The 17,523-nt window shown below is 35.8% G+C and overlaps 1 protein-coding gene across 27 annotated transcripts in view; it reads left to right on the top strand.

Annotated features, from left to right (window-relative positions):
- LOC105478710 (CDC42 binding protein kinase alpha) overlaps positions 1 to 17,523 on the top strand; it is a 330,193-nt gene that overhangs the window by 98,801 nt on the left and 213,869 nt on the right. For 26 of the 27 annotated variants that reach the window (XR_011614991.1, XR_011615009.1, XM_011736411.3 and 23 more), the window contains one exon: positions 8,621 to 8,704. Coding sequence is in view for 25 of the 27 variants with exons in the window: in XM_011736411.3 (XP_011734713.1) it covers positions 8,621 to 8,704 (84 nt within the window). In the remaining 2 variants the exon portion in view is untranslated. Of the gene's footprint in view, positions 1 to 1,541; positions 1,700 to 8,620; positions 8,705 to 17,523 lie in introns of all 27 variants that reach the window. The other variant, XM_071081569.1, reaches the window with a different exon arrangement.

Below are 17,523 nucleotides of genomic sequence, written 5' to 3'. Positions count from 1 at the left end.
GTACTACTCTTTCAAAATGTGCTTTTTGGAGAAATGTGTTGTGGAAAGGGATATGGTATCAGTTCCTTGAGGAAAAGGTAAAATGGGAGTGACGTTTTTGTTTATATTTTTGTTCTTGGATGGGGAATGGTCTTGGAAAAGTTTTTCGATTGATATACAGGAGAAAGGGGGATTGAAAGCAGGAGAGAAATTTTTAATGGAATAAGGACAGGAAGGGAAGGAAGGAAGGAAGGAGAGGGTCTGGGATCAAGATCTCAAATGATACAGTTACACCTGAAAAGTAGTAGGGTTCAAAAGGAAAAGAGGTATGGAAGCACAAAAACATTTAGAGTTGGCATGAGGGAATGTAAAAGGTCTGTTATCTATAAAGTAGGCAACCAGGTCATTAATCGCTGGTGAAGAGTAGATAGGACAGGATTGGGATAGTTTGTGGTGGCAGGGTGGTACAGGACATTTTAGAAGACTGATAAAGTTCTGTTGAGAGTGACAGAATTAATGTCAGGACTGCAGGTAGATTTGAGGGCTCAGCTGAGATTGAGCTATGGAAATGAAAAGCAACAATAAAAAGACTTAAAGAATATATATATTTGTATATGTGTAATATATATATTCCTTACATATATATCTTTATATATATCCATATATATTTATATACATATATATAAATATAAAACATGACTTTTTTTCATTAAAGAGACTGAAAAAAAAAGACAGGGAATTGAAAAATTACTTGTAGTTGCTCATTAGGATATGTAAGGCAGTTAGTTAAGGACAGCCAAATTTGCTCTACTGTCCTGATGCTTGGAAGAATTAAAGAATGGGGTACAGGGCTGGGGAGATGGTGGCAGCAGATAGCAGTCCAGCAGTCAATCAAGTCCTGCCTGGTCATAGGTCTGTGCCATTTAAACCTCCAGGATCAAGTCAGAGCACTTGACGCATGACTGATAATATTTGGAATTTAGTGTGAGGTGTCTTCTTAAAATTTTTTTTTTTTTGGTATGTTCTTGCTCTATGTGTGTATTGATTAAAATATGTGAAATAAAAGCAACAGTTTGCTGGTAATTAACTGTTATTTCAAAACAATTAATTTTGTATAGAAAAGTAGTATTGGCTGGATTATGAGCTTTACTGCTTATTCATTCCTGATGAAAATATCTCTGCTGGGCTTACATACCCTGTAGTGTTTATGAACTGGTAGGTTTAGAAATGAAGAGACCCTAGAGAGATAATCATTTCCTTCAAGACGTTTTGTCTTCTACCAGGAATTTTTCAATAGATATATAGGCCCAGTGGATAGGCTTACCTCTGCGTGAATATTTGATAGGAGCATTTCTGTCAGTTATGCTCTTTCTTAAAAAAAAAAAGAAACCATGAAAATAAATGCATCATTTATATAACTCTTGTAAGAAATGCATAAATCGTGGGAAACAGTAAGATACAATTGAAATTCAGCAGCTCAGTGAGTTATGAACCTTCTCTCTACAACTCAATTGTGTTAGTTACTGCTTAACTTAACGCTGGGTTTTCCTTTTTGCTTTCAGGAAAACCTTTAACTTACGCCCTGGGTGTTGCCTGTCAACAGTTTCCTGGTGGCTCACCGCTTCTGCCTGCTCCAGCCTTGCTCCGGCAGCTTCAAGGCTTCTGGGCTTCAGAGCTTGTTGTGAAAGCTTGCTGCTTTGGCCTGCTACCCCTGCTTCAGGTGTCAAAAGCTTTTAATTAGCTTGCTTCCTCTAATTACTATAACTAGGCCCTTACGTGTCTGCATAATCCAGTTCTAGGGTCTGAAGGGAGAATTACCTTTAGCCATTCATTCTTCTTTAAAAAATCTTTTACTCTGGCTGTCCTGGCGTTCATGGGGGAGTAAGAAGCTATATTGCATGATTCACCTTTGATGGTGCTAGTCTTCAGTCTGTAGGGGCAAACTGGTGTGGGCATACTGTATTTTATAGCCAGTGTTTGTTCTGATTGGTTGATGCCCATGCTGTCCCAATTTTAAAGTATTTTGACTGTTACTACTGAATATATAAATTGTGTCTCTATAGAAAGGATATCTCTAGCTGGTTTAATAAACTCTTTGTAGTGTTTTTAGTTTGCTTATTAAACATAATTAGTTTCCTCCCCCATTTTTAATAAATATTTTGAACACAAATTGGTCACTCAGAAAAATACAGCGATTTCTACACATTTTGTAATGATGACCATTAATGTGTCAATAGGTATCAGAATTACAGGTATGATGAATCGGAAGAACTCCTCAGTACCTATAGAACTATTCAGTACTTAGAGTAGTAAAAGTATACTAGCTCTCTTATCAGATAGCCAGATACATATTCTGGTTCTATTACTTACTCATTTTGTCACTATGAGTAAGTTAATTAACTTCTCCAAACATTAGTTTACTAATTTAAGTGGGGATTATAGAATCTGCTTTAGATTGGTATAAGGATTAAATGGGGGGTAATATATGTAATATGCTTAGCCCAGTGCTAGGCACAGAATAAGCTTTCTATAAATAAGAGTTATTTTTTGTTATTTTATTATTATTAATCATAAATGATAGTAGATGATATGTGGGGGAAATTAAAAGGTGAAAAAGTAAGTAGTGAGCAGCAACAGACAAAAGATAATAAAGGCCAACTTGTGAAGTCAGGACTTCGATGCCTCTTAAGAGAACGGAATGAGCTGGGATAAGCTGATAGATGTTTAATCACAAAATACACAGTTGTATCTCTTTTGTCATAATACCTTATTTTTGAGTTTTAGTGTCAGTTTAGTTGTATACTTGCAGCTGAGAATATTGATGCCGTAAACTTTGCATGGATATATACCCACAGATTCCCAGTCATTCATCATTAATTTAGCTAATGTTTACTGAGTACCTATAGATTCCCAATTACTAGGTGTGTACCAGTGAACAAATAGGAAAAAAAAATCCCTGCCCTCGTTAGCTTATATTGTAGTGAATGAAGCAAACAATGAACAAAATATATAAATAGAATACATAGTTCATAATGTTAACAACTAATGGGAAAGGGAAACAAAGAAATGGGTTAGAAAGTGTCAAGGGGTAAAATGACATTTCATTGAAGGAGTGAGAGAGAAAGCTGTGTGGCTTTGTGGGGCTAGAATATTCCAGGCCTAGGGATCAACAAGTACAAAGGCTAGTTGGGATTGAGCAAGGTGATCATTATAGCTGGAGCAGAGTGAACCAGGGGGAGAGTAGCATGAAGTCAGGGAAGGTGGAGGGCCAGAACATGTTGGCCCCAGAAGGCATAGTAAGGATTTTGACTTTTACTTGGAGAGAGATGGGAAACCATTGGAAGCTGTGGAGCAGAGGAGTGTCATGATCTGAGCTACATTTCAAGAGGATCAACTGTAGCTTCAGTGTTGAGGATAGATTGTGGGATGAGAGGACAGAAGTAGAGAGGTCAGGTAGGACAATCCAGGCAAGATTTTCTTTTGTTTGTTTGTTTTTTGAGGCAGTCTCACTCACTTCAGCCCGAGCTGAAGTGCAGTGGCACTATCTCAGCTCACCGCAACCTCCGTGTCCTGGGTTCAAGCAGTTCTCCTGCCTCAGCTTCCCTAGTAGCTGGGACTGCAGGCGCCCACCACCACACCCGGCCAATTTTTGTGTTTTTAGTAGAGATGGGGTTTCACTATGCTGGCCAGACTGGTCTCAAACTCCTGACCTCAGGTGATCCACCCACCTTGGCCTCCCATAGTGCTGGGATTACAGACATGAGCCATGGCGCCCGGTCTCAGGCAAGATATAATGGTAGCTTGGAATGGGTTGGACCAGAGGAGGTATGATGAATGAATTCTTGCTATATGCAGGAAGACTAGATTTATAGAAGTCCATGGCAACTGTTTCTGTTTTCTACAACCTGTAACTTAAGAATGAACATAAAATTCTGTAACTGCAATTTGTAACTAGTTTGTAGCTTCAAATGACTAAAAAACACTAGCTTCTGTAGTGTTTACAGAAATAATTCTTGAATTATTATTATTACAGGTTTTCTAACATCATGTTTTTACTATGAAGTCTTTCAAGACATTGCTAATGTTTTTAAAAATATGTCTGTTCTGTGTTAAACTGTAGTCTTGCAGTTCATACTAAATGTACTTTTAATTTTGATCAAGCTAAACAAGAAAGGACATTTTAACATACTACACTCTTATATGTTAGCTATGGTTCTTGAAAATACAGGACCTGAGGTTAGAGTTCTAAGAAAATCCTCCTCTTCTTGATTTTTAGCTACTGAAATGAATATGAATATGACTTGCAGTGTTAAAGGAGAAAAGCAAGATCAGTTTGATTGTATTTTATTACTTTGAAAAGATATTACTTCATATCTTTTCTCATCATTTACCAATTCGATAATTCAAGAATATTTCCTGAACTGACATTTATTTCACCACACTCACCTTATTCCAGAAAATATTTTAGGTAGCTCATGAAACTGTTATAAGATAGCTTTGAAAATGTTTTCCACCCTGCAGCAGCATGGCATTCCTGATGACCACACACAAGCTAAAATGTAGCTTCATTTTAGCCCTGATCAGTTACACCACAATACCTCGACAATTAGCGGTCATTTCATGACCAGGATGTGATGTGGTATCCCATACTATCTCATTCCATGCTTCAGATTTTATGTGTTTTATATAGAAAATGTAGAAAAGCAAGTAGAAATTGCATCACCTAGAAATACCTGATCTTTTGATTCTTCTGTTAATATACATAAAGCATAGAAATTTATAGTACATATTTTATGTGTGTGTGTATATATATATAGAGAGAAAAAAGTCACAGTGTACACACTTTAATAAACTTATTTGTTTATACTGTGAACTTTTCCCTATTAACATTCCTCAGTAATTTTTTAAAGTGTATGAGTAATTTTCTGTCATACTGTGAGATACCACATTTAGTCAAATTGACCATTTAGAATGTTTAAGTTCATTTCAATATTTTACTATTGAAAACCATACTGGTGAATATTGTGGCTTAGTTTTTATTTGTATGTAGATATATTCAGTTGAGGGTATTTCTATCCATATTTGTATGTAAATATATTTTTCATAAGTCTAAAATTATAGAAAGTTAGACATTAAAGAGATGAAAGGTTTTTTATTTTGGTAGTTAAAGAAACTGAAGAAATTGAGAGTTGTATTCTTTGCCACATATTAGAGGTAGAGTTGGCAGTGAAGAGATTGGGCTATAACATGCTTAGTGTAATGCCTGGCACATAATCATAGCTAACACTTATTGAATGCTTACTAAGTGCCAGACCCTTGAAAAACTTGAAAATATTTTTCACTCTGCAGCAGCATGGCAGCCCTGATGACTGCACGGGTGTGTAGAGTGGGTCTCATCTTGGCCCTGATCAGTTACACCACAATACCTTAATAATTAGTGGTCAGCAATCCCAAGTACAAGGATTATACTTGTATTAATTTGTAAAATCTTTACCACAATGATAATAAGTATTGTTATTAACCCCGTTATCATGACGAGGACACTGAAGTATTGAAAAGTTAAGTTTTTTGCCGAGAGTTGTACAGCTAATGACAAAACTAGGATTCAAACCCAAGTAGTCTGACTTCAGAATCCATGCTATCACCACTCCCCAAAACAGCCACAATAAATGCTAGCTAAGTGTTTGAGTGTTCAATAAATATTAGGCATCATCATTATTCCTACTGCACAGTTGTATATTCCAGAAGTTGTTTTGGTTCCAGTATTTTTGGATTTTAGAAAGATAATTTAGTTAGTATACTCTATTTTATGTAACATTCCCATTAGGGTTTAGAGCAGCACTTCATAAACAGATACATTCACATTTCTTCAATGAAGCATGTTTGTTTTTATACTAAGTGAGATTAAAAAGCAAGAATATTAATAGCCTGATGTCACTATATGCTGCCAAATGAGTTATGAAAACCTTTTGTCTTTTAGAATTGCAGATAAGGGATTTACCTGTGTAAAACTCTTACCATAGTGCCTGGCATTTAGAACACACTCCTCCTTCTATTAGATTTATACTAGTAGTATTGGGTGGGTATTACTACTACCACTACTTTTTGTTAGTAGTTATCATCAGGTACATATTTATAGAAAACTGGTGAATTGTAGAGTACTGCTAGTACTTTTCTCACATTGTGACCTTAGGAGGGGAAGATACCTAAGTTTTGGAGTCTTTCAGCTATTCTTCCCTCAATCAGAATAAGAGGGTGTAAGTGTTAGCGTTCTGTGTGTTTTCCCCACCCTAAATTTAATCTTGTATAGCTCAGTGCTCCTGTCCGTCTGTCCATGTGCACTCCCAATTGTGCAGGGTTTGATTTTTGAGTCTAAGCAGTAGCTCAGGTGGTGTGTTCACCCTTTCAGAGATCTTAGTGAAACAATGTTTCAGGTTTTTCCTTATTCTTTATTAAAGCCCTTTTTAAGTATGATTCCATTGAGAGAACAATTTAATTGACCCATCATTTCTCCAGATATGACTGAAGACTAAAGTGATTGTGTTTGAAATTGAGATACTTCCTTTTCTTTCTCACCATTTTAATTGATGAAAAACTATAATCAGTCATTATAACCACTTATAACAATTACCAAGAAATATTTAGTATTCATACACTTACTGTAATTATATGGTCATGTTATTTTTATTGCAGTCTGATCCAAATATAAATTTATTAAATAACCTTGATATGCACATTTGCTATTTTTTTTTTTTTTTGCACTTGAATTTAAACCTATACTCTATTTTTGGAAATATCCCATTGAACAGCAGTTTGAATATCTGCTGTATATAGTTTGACCTCCCTTTCTGCGTATTAGGGTAGCATTTCTCTTCCTCCCCACCCACCCCCAGTAACTGGAAGCATCCTCCTTCAACCTTTGTTTTCCTCTTTTGTAGGCTAGCCTCTGGCCTATGGCAAATCCAGTGGGGTGAAAGCCCTTATAGATTATCTGGTTAAACTGAAGCAGAGAGATAGAAATAGAAACGTAATCAATTTGTTGAGAGTGAGAAAGGGATTTTATTTATTGTATTTGATAGTTTTTGATTCACAATTGAAATGTAAAATACAGAAATAAATGTTTATTGAGGGATCTGGCCAGCAACCCACAATGCAACGGGGCTCTCTCTTTGTTCCCAGGCAGATCGGCAGGTCGAGAAATAAGAGACACACACAAGATAGTGAAAGCTGGGTCCAGGGGCGTCACTGCCTTCTGGTCCCGTGATGCCACCAATGCACTGGATATACCAGCATTTATTATTAAGTTTAGTCAGGGCAGGAGGAGGTTAGTGAGGGATTTAGGGTCATTTGATTATGAGGTGAGATGGTCACATGGGGGTGAAGTAATTCTTTAACATAACATCTGTATGCAGAAGCACAGTATACGGAGATAGGAATTTACAATATAGTGTGTGCATCAGTAATTTCTAACAGAGCCTTAAAACAGAAACACAGTCTTTCCATAACCTATGATTAGCAAGATATTTTAATCAGCAGTAACAGTTGTAGCAAAAGCTGGTTACCAACAATCCATAGAAACAGGACGTGAAGCTAGACAACCGGTTAGACCAGAAATTCTCAGAAAGGAGTATGCCTTAACCCTAAAGAGGTCTAGAAGAGCCGTGGCAAGATGAGGGTGTTTATAGCCCTGTCTTATCCATATGGACAGGCACCCCCGCATGCATCCGTTTATAGGCTCTCCACAAGGGTCTCATTCTATTCCCAGAGCTATGAACATCTGCTTTTCTGGGACAGGAATCTTGGTGATGTGAAACCTCCCTGACTGCACGTCCATTCATAGGCTCTCTGCAGGGGGAAGCACATCATGCGCTCTTGGCTCATTCTGGCAGTCCAACCTGGCATTGTCTTTACACAATCCTGCATGCAATTTTGTATTTACAATAATCAGGAGCATTTCATCTTTTATTCCATAGCGATAGTTTCAGGGGGTCTCCCTACAAATGTTCCTTTTTTTTCTTTTTGGAAGGAATGTGTAAAGTTTAGTTTTTGTGAAATTGTCAGTTTTAATTGCTCTCTATGCGTATGTATATGTGTGTATGTGGTTTGGGGATTATGGTATAGTATGTGGTTGGGGGTTATGGTATAGTATGTAAGAGTATGTGATATGAAAAATAGGATCGTTTTCAGTTTATTTCATATTGTTTGATCCTCTCAGAACATATTTGTTTTGGCAGCTGGCCTTCCTTGTAACATGGTGTTGGAATTTTGCATGCATTATTTAATAAGCTCTAGTTCTTTCCTGTTGAACATTTTGTTCAGTTTCTTAGTGATAGTAGATATTGAGTTTAAATTCCAGGGCAGAAAACTTGGAAAGGGGGATATAATGTATAATTACGAACTAATACAGTGTTCCCAAATACCAACTAATACAGTATTCACAAATATAGTTGTTAGTTTGGCACATGTTCACTAACTTTTTCATCTGACAACATTATTTAATTTAGGATCTTAGAATTTGAACTGCATTGATATAATTGATAATTGGTATTTTTTTTTTTACAGAGAGGAAAAAGGAAAATGGATGACTGAAAAAAATTATTTGTCATTCTTTTAAAATTTATATTTCCTATATCTTTTCTAGGTTGCCGTAGTAAAACTTAAAAATGCAGATAAAGTATTTGCCATGAAAATATTGAATAAATGGGAAATGCTGAAAAGAGCTGAGGTAAGAGTCTTATGTATTGGAATATATAAATATTTTAGAAATATTTTTCAGGAACTATAAAATTACATAGAGCTCATTAAATATTACTTGGTAACATTTTGTCTATGGTGACATTCTTTAAGGCATAAAAGACAAATTCAACACAATTGTGATGTAATTATGATAAAGGTTACAATCCATATGCTAATTTAATATTAGAATACTAAATGGAAACCCTTGTAATGTGGGGCTTATGCAGTTATATTTAAAGGATGTCTGCAAACTACTTTCTTTTATAGAAAGACATTTTGTAGTGGATGATTTCTAACGTGACATAACTTGTTTATATTATTCTGTATTTATCTGTATTCTGCTACAAGCAAAAGTCAGCAGGAGTTTTGAACATACCCTCTGGAAATTCTGTTTAATGCTGATTATGCAGTCACTTCATATTTTGTTTTATATTACAGGAGTTGTAGTAAAATCTAGTAGTGCAAGAACTGCCTGCATTTTTATGTAGGTTTGAGGGAAGGATTGACTGGAGTGATGTTAAAAATATCCAGCAGCTAGTATGGCCTGGTCAGAACTGATGGCACACATAGATCTGGAGTGGAGTTCTTGGGGGTCCTCTGCTGTGCTGTATCATGGGGAAGGGTTGAATGGGGTAGGCATTCTGGGGCTTCAGGGAAGCAGAACTTAACTGGTGTAGAATTCTGTCAGTATTTTAACTGATAAAAAATGATACTGATGAGCAGGCTGAATAATAGCCCTGGAAGTTGGTAAGATTAGTAAGAAAATAACGGGAAATTCGCCCTTAGAAATTTTTATCTGTCAGTACTTGTAGCAACCCGAAGATGAACAAATGTATAGGGAAAAGCAAAAAGGGTTCCCATGATGACAGATGTGGTGGCAGTGAAAGTAAATACTTCATTATTTATTTCTTTGGAGAAATTTGAAAACACAAAGAAGAAACTAATAATCACTTTTGTTCTGTTACCCAGAATTAATAACATTTTGGCCAAGTTTTTGGTTTTAGTTTTTTTTTTAAACTAAAAAAAAAAAAAAAGAAAACAAACAAAAACCCTTAGAAGTGAAGCACAAATATATTCTTTGTAAAACAAATAATAGCATATTACAGATAAAGCCAAAGCGTTCTTTTACCACCCAAGTCCATCCTTTCTCTACCTCCCAGAGGTCATTATTTTAAAATACTATTTCTTCATTAAACATTTTTTGTTTGTTTTTATATATTTAGGAGATAAGGTGCAGATTACTTACATGCATATATTGCATTGTGGTGAAGTACCCATCTAGTGAACCCATCACCCAAATAGTGAACATTGGACCCAATAGGCAACTTTTCAACCCTCACCCCCTTCCCACCCTCCCACCTTTTGTAGTCTGCAATGTATTATTCCACTCTGTATGTCCATGTGTACTCATGGTTTAGCTTCCACTTGTAAGTGAGAACATGTGGTATTGGGCTTTCTGAGTTTTTTCACTTAGCATAATGATCTCCCGTTCCATTCATGTTGCTGCAGAAGATAAGATTTTATATATGTATATACATGCATACACATACATATATACATATATACATATGTGTATACACATACCACATTTGCTTTATTCAGTCCTGTGTTAATGGACAGCAAGATTGATTCTATGACTTTGGTATTGGGAATAGAGCTGTGATAAACATATGAATACAGGTATCTTTTTGATATAATGATTTTTTTTCCTTTGGGTAGATACCCAGTAGTGGTATTGCAGGATGAAATGGTAGTTCTGAGAAATCGACGTACTGTTTTCCACAAAGATTATACTGATTTACATTCCTATTAATAGTGTATAATTTTTCCTTTTTATCTACATCCCCCCAGAGGTAATTATTGTATAGTAATATCCTGTTTGACAAAGTATCTGGGAGATTTAATGTCGCATGTATCACTGGGATATGTGCTAGCATCCATTATATTCAACACCTTAGTTTTTACTTATAATTTCCCTAAGACTGAATTGCCTTACTGTCACTGGTTGAATTTCTCAAGGAGTAAATACCAAGATTGAGTTTATTGTGCAGATATTTGTTAGGGATTTCTTTTGAGATCAACACCTGTAGAAGGGAAGGGAGGGAAATAGGATTTGTAAAGTTGTCCCATCAGCCTCAGTTGATTCCACTGGGAGCTCTGTAGCAGAAATGGCTCTTGAGAAGTGTCCTACATTGGATCAAAGTGTCTAAACCTTTATACACCTACCTCTACTAGTCCGTGGACATGGACTACCCCTGAAGGACATGGCCTTGGACTGGTATGCTTTCTTCAGCTGATGCAAACCCTGAAGGTGTGACAGCATTCCTGGCTGCTAGAGCAACAAATCCTGTTATTACAAAATAGTAAATAATTGTGTTCTGATTAGCAGAAATAACAGCTGTAGTCAGTTTACTGTTTCAGAGTTAGAACTTTTAAAATTGAATTAAACTTTGTACTTTTTTTTTAAATGAAGCTATATATTTTGGGGAAGAATTGTGAAAAGGACAAATGACTGGGTTAGCTTTCATTACAGCCGGAAGTGGCAAAATCGAAAATAAAACAGTATAATTTAAAATCAAATATTTTATTGAATTAACAAGTATTAATATATTCCGTTTCTGAGACAAGATGGAATAGACTCATTTCTCCCTGTTCTCTGTGAAGTACAGCTAAAGATTCTGGACATTATATATAAAACAAACATTAGAAGAACCCAAAAGGTGGAGAGTATAAGGTAGACCAGCTAGGGACCTCAGGACCTTAGAGTATAAGACCCCTTTTGGAGGTCAGTGTTATGCTGATAGAAAAACCTGACAAGGACCATTCAAAGAAAGTTTAAGATAAATATTCCTCATGCATTTAGATGCAAATATCTTTAACAAAATATTAGCAAATACAATTCAGCAGTGTGTTAAAAGAATTATATACCATGCCCAAGTGTGATTTATTGTTGGGATGCAAGACTGATTCCATATTTGAAAGGTACTCTCCTCGAACTATTTGAGAAAACTGTTATCTTTCAGGCAGAAATTCTGCATTGAAACTTTTAAGGAAGAATTCACTTTAAAATATAAATTGTATTTCTATGCTTGAATAAGCATATCTTTTTTAAAAAAAAATTTATAAAAACCCTTCTGACCATGACTTATCCATCTTTGGAAAACAAGACCTACCAGTGATGCTTAATAAATTACAAATGAGAAGCAAAATTCCTTATTTTTTTAGTTTGTGTATTGTTGATGCTTTAAAACAATTTTTCAGAGGTTTATGTCCAACTTATTTACCTTATTCTGTTTCAAGCCATATGTCAAATATATAATTAATGAGATATGGGTTACTCAAAGGTGCTAGGAAGCCGCCTCTCTTTCTATACCTGGGCAGAAAGGTATAATAATATAATAATTGTCCAGTAATTTCACAGATTTACCATTTACAAACTTTGCTAGTTTATCACCAATAACTGTACAAGTTCATCATTTACAGACTTTGCTAGTTTATCAACAACCTCCTAAATTAATGAATTAACTACTGCTTTCAATCTGTTCTGTAAATTTTACTTCTTTCTTCACATTTATTCAGTGAGTACTGACTTCGCTCGTTAAGAGATGTCCTTACTCATTTCATGAAGAGATGCAGTATAGTTTACAGAAACACTGTCTTGAGAGTTAAACCTTTTAAAAAAATCTTTTAAAAATATTTTTATTTATTTATTGAGGCAGAGTCTTGCTCTGTTGTCCAGGCCGGAGTGCAGTGTTGCGATCTTGGCTCACTGCAACCTCTGCCTCCTGGGCTCAAGGGATCCTCCCACCTTAGCCTGGGAGTAGCTGGGACTACAGGCACATGTCACCACACTCAGCTAATTCTTGTATTTTCTGTAGAAACGGGGTCTCATTGTGTTGCTCAGGCTAGTCTCAAACTCCTGGGCTCAAGTGATCTGCCTGCCTCGGCCTCCCAAAGTGCTGGGATTACAGGTGGAGCCACTGCACTGGGCTGAGAGTTAAACCTTTCCAAGGCTCAATTTTCTCATGTATAAACTGAAGATAATAAGGTCTCATAAATAGGGTAACAGTATATCTTAGTTTATCTGTGACAGTGCTGATTTATGCTTATTGTTTTATTAGTTTTTCTATTGTTGTTATCTTTGTTCAGCTATTTTTATAATTGTTGTTACTCTTAGTAAAGTACTATACAAAGTAAAAAATGAATAAATGCGAGTTCCCTTTTCTCCTTCAAATACCCCCAGTCCTTCTGTCTTAAGTAGATCATTATTAAGGGTTTCTTATTTATCCTTAACAGAAAATTTTATTATAATGAAATCATATTACAAGGCTGATTTTTCATATTGCTTTTTCACTTAAAATATGTATTAAGTTTTTCCACTTCTGTATATTTAATACATTTATAATATCTCATTCTTAATAGCTTCGTTATACTAAATGGCTCTTTCTCTGTGTGTGTGTGTGTGTGTGTGTGTGCATGTGTGTGTGTGTATGTGTATGTGTATATATATATATATATTGCTTTTTTTTTTTGTTGAGACAGAATCTCGCTCTGTCTCCTAGGCTGGAGTGCAGTGGCGAGATCTCGGCTCACTGCAGCCTCCTCCTTCAGGGTTCAAGTGATTCTCCTGCCTCAGCCTCCCAAGTAGCTGGGATAACAGACGCCCACCACCACACTTGGCTAATTTTTATATTTTTAGTAGAAACAGTTTTGCCATATTGGCCAGCCTGGTCTTGAACTCCTAACCTCAGGTGATCCACCTGCCTCAGCCCCCCACAGTGCTGGGATTACAGTCGTGAGTCACTGCGCCCGGCCTGAATGACTATATTTTTTATTAGGTTGATTTTTTAAGTTTATGGGAATTTAGGTTGTTTCCTTAGTTTCACTATTTTGAACCATGCTGTAAAAATATTTATATATACTGGGTAAACTTTTGTGAGTTTATCAGTAGTGTGAATTCTTACAAAGATGAAGTGTCAAACTGTCAATACATTTCATTATTTTACCATTTATCTATCTGCATGTGTTTGACCAAGAGAAATTTCAGAACAGGAGAGAAGCTAGTGCATCAAAACTAGTCATGCTACCCGAAAAGTATATGCCATGTAAAATTTAAAAAAATTTTACTATGAAATGTTGTTAGAGATACTGCTGTGGGCTGCCCTGAGGCACTTCAGCTTGTGTATACTGAAGTTGAAATGATTTCGAGGATAATTTTTACATGAAGGGATTATCATTTGATGCTTGACCTAGAACTTATTCACTCCCTAAATTAAACTCCTTGCTAGTCGAACTCTGGGATTTTAGTCGGGGAGGGGAGACATTTAAACTTTGATAGCTATTGTTCCAATAAAATTATCTTCTATAAAAGTTGGACGGTTATCTTTACACTCATAATATGTAAACATGTCTGTTTTCTCACATACTTGGCAGTTGTGGATGTTACCAAATTGTTTCTATTTTTAATAAAACTTTTTACTGAAAAATAAGTAAAAATGATACATCTCATGTTTGATTTGGCCATCAGATATATATTAAAATGAAGACTTAAAAGTGAATTGATGCCATGGTAATATTTTGAATTCTTAACATTTTACAATTTAAAATTTCACCTGTTTAGATTTTAAAAATGAAAAATGTTGTCCTTTTCCTCACATATTAGAGAAAGATTCAGTTGTTATTTGAAAGAATTTCTCTGTGATAGTATTCTATGGAAGAGTGAAGTCTTTATTCCTACTAAATGATAAGCCAAAGTAGATATAATCATTAGTGGATTTTGTTTCTTTTTAACTCATGCTTTCCAAATATCTGTGCAGTTTTGATGTAAAGTATAAGATTGTTAGTCTGATGAGTGCATCTTATGAATATGGTGAAGAGAATCCTGTGTCAACTTTCCGGAATTACAATTTATGTATGTAGTCCTTACTAACTTCTGTTTCAACATAGGCATTCCTGTTGCTCTTTATCCCAGTAGTCCATTAAGGATAAAATTTAAATAATATAGACTGAATATTTTTTCAAAAGGAAAACTGTATAACAGTTGAAAACATCACTGTGGCAAGCAGAATGTTTAGATGAACATTTTGAGAAAGTGAGTGAATCTGAGGAAGTGATATGATCTACAGTAGCCCTTCCTACATGTTTGTTGTTAATACATTCTTAGATATCAAATATTCTGTTTTTAAAGGGGGAATATATTATTTAGTTTGTTTTTAAAAAAGGTAATGAAGTGGATGTTACTATAACCTTTAAGCATGTTGAATCCCCAGATCACCTTTATGAATATATATATATACCAAAGGTATATGTGCATCATGGTTTGGTTAATATTGATCTAGAACAGGGCTTCTCAACAGGGACTTTATTGACAACTGGGGCCAGATAATTCTTTGGTGGAGGGGTTGTTGTGTGCATTGTAGGTTATTTAGCAGTATCCCTGGCCTCTACCCACTAAATGCCAGCAGAACCCATCCTTTCCCAATTGTGACAAGCAACTGAGAGCCATGTGATATGTTGAAGCAAAAATGTAGCCTGTGCTTTATACCTAGACTCAGGATTCAAGCCATTGATAGGAATCATTTAATAGCTAGATATTTATGGATAAAATCATGTGATGTCTGGGGTTTGCTTAAAAATATGTATATGCTCCTGTGTGTGTATGGTGCTAGGGGATGGTAGTAAGTGAGTGAGGGTCTAAAAGAAATAAGATTGACCAAGAAAATAATTGTTGAAGTTGAGTACATTAGGAGGCGGGGGTTTTTATTCTAGTTTCTCTACCCTTGTATACGTTTGAAAGTTTATGTTATAAATAGTTTATATTGTTTATTTTCTTATTTTAATTAATGTTTTTGAAGAGACAGAGTCTTGCTCTGTGGCCCAGGCTAGAGTGCAATGGTGTGATCTTAGCTCACTTCAGCCTTAAACTCCTAGGCTCATGTGATCTTCCTGCCTCAGCCTTCCAAGTAGCTAGGACTACAAAGGTGCATGCCACCAGCCAGGCAGATTTTTTTTTTTTTCCCTGTACAGTGAGGGTCTTGCTGTGTCAGGCAGGCTGGTTTCAAACTTTAGGCCTCAAGTAATCCTCTCACCTCACTTCCCAAAGAATGGGACTGCGGATACGAGCCACCACTCCTGGCCTATTATTTTTATTTTTTAAAAATAGTTTTTTTAAACAGTTTAACATAGATTAGAACTCAAAGTTTAATATGTTCTGTTGACTAAAGTCTTTGGAACTTTTTTTAGTTTTGAGTTATTGGTCAAATTAAATAATGAATATTTATTAAATTCTAGCTAGAATGTTTATAAAATTTCAGATTGCTCTTATAGTGAGATAAAGCCAGGAGAAAGTAGTCTCCTAGACTCTGGCAGTCTTTACAAGCTCTCTAAAATGTTAGCAGTAAACCATAACCTCAGGTCAGTTAAATCATAAAACAGGACTTAGTAAGAAGTATGTAAAGTGCTTTCTGTTTTCCCCTTAAAAAGAACCAGAACGGCTAGGTGCAGTGGCTCATGCCTGTAATCCCAGCACTTTGGGAGGCCAAGGTGGGAGGATCACGAGGTCAGGACAGGAAGACCATCCTGGCTAACACAGTGAAGCCTCGTCTCTACTGAAAATACAAAAAATTAACTGGGCCTGGTGGCGCTCACCTGTAGTCCCAGCTACTCGGGAGGCTAAGGCAGGAGAATTGCTCGAATCCAGGAGGTGGAGGTTGCAGTGAGCTGAGATCGCGCCACTGCACACCAGCCTGGGCGACAGAGGAAGAAGAAAGAACCAAAGCATAGTGTTGTAGATTTTAGTAATTTAATTGTTTTGTATATCATGACTGTTGAATTTACCTTGTGGGAAACAATAATCACTTATTATATATAGCATACTGTATGATAATGTTTTTAGTGTATCTGGAATATGGTGTAGCCATTAAGAAAAAATTAGGTAGATTTCTATGTACTGATATGGAAGGATGTTCAAATTCATTGTTACTTGAAAAAAAAAAAAAAAACAACTTACAGAGCACTATAATCTCATTTGTATAAAGACCAAAACATATAGGGGAGGTGGAATACTGTGTGAATATATAATCTCTGTGTGCACGCATGCATGCTTATATAGACACAGATTTTCTGGAAGGATTCTGACCAAAGAGTTAATAATGGTAACCTCTGGACACAACAGTTGATCAGTGAAACTATGGGAACATGACTCAGGGAGACTTTTACTTTCTTAGAGTTATCTTTGAAGTTTCTGTCATAGTGTTATTTTTGTTTCTTTTTAGTTAAAAATTAAGGATAATGTATTACAAAATTATGATATATAAAATTAATTTTTAGGCTGGGTATGGTAGCTCATACCTGTAATCCTAGCACTTTGAGGGGGCTGGAAGATTGCTTGAGCCCAGTAGTACGAGACCAACCTGAGCAAGATAGTGAGACCTCGTCTCTAGAAAGAAATTAAAAAATTAGCTGGTCATAGTGGTGTGCACCTGTAGTCCCAGCTACTCGAGAGGCAAAGGTGGGAGGATCACTTGAGCCCAGGAACCTGGGCTGCAGTGAGCTGTGATCGTAGCACTGTACTCCAGCTTGGGCAATAGAGTGAGATCCTGTCTCAAAAAAAAAAAAAAAAGTTAAAAAATTATTTTTTATTTTTGTTTATATATTTCTAAGGTTCTCCAGGATATACTTTTATAGTAGTGGAAATATATTCTTAGAATAAACTACAACTTGAAAAAAAAATTTGAAAAACCAATCCATTAGATAAAATGGACAAGGGAAGTGAACAATTAAAAGACAAAGTTCAGGTGTCCAGTAAGT

The sequence above is a fragment of the Macaca nemestrina genome, chromosome 1, assembly GCF_043159975.1.
Source record: "Macaca nemestrina isolate mMacNem1 chromosome 1, mMacNem.hap1, whole genome shotgun sequence".
Lineage (NCBI taxonomy): Eukaryota > Metazoa > Chordata > Mammalia > Primates > Cercopithecidae > Macaca > Macaca nemestrina.
This window is presented reverse-complemented; position numbering and strand designations above follow the sequence as displayed.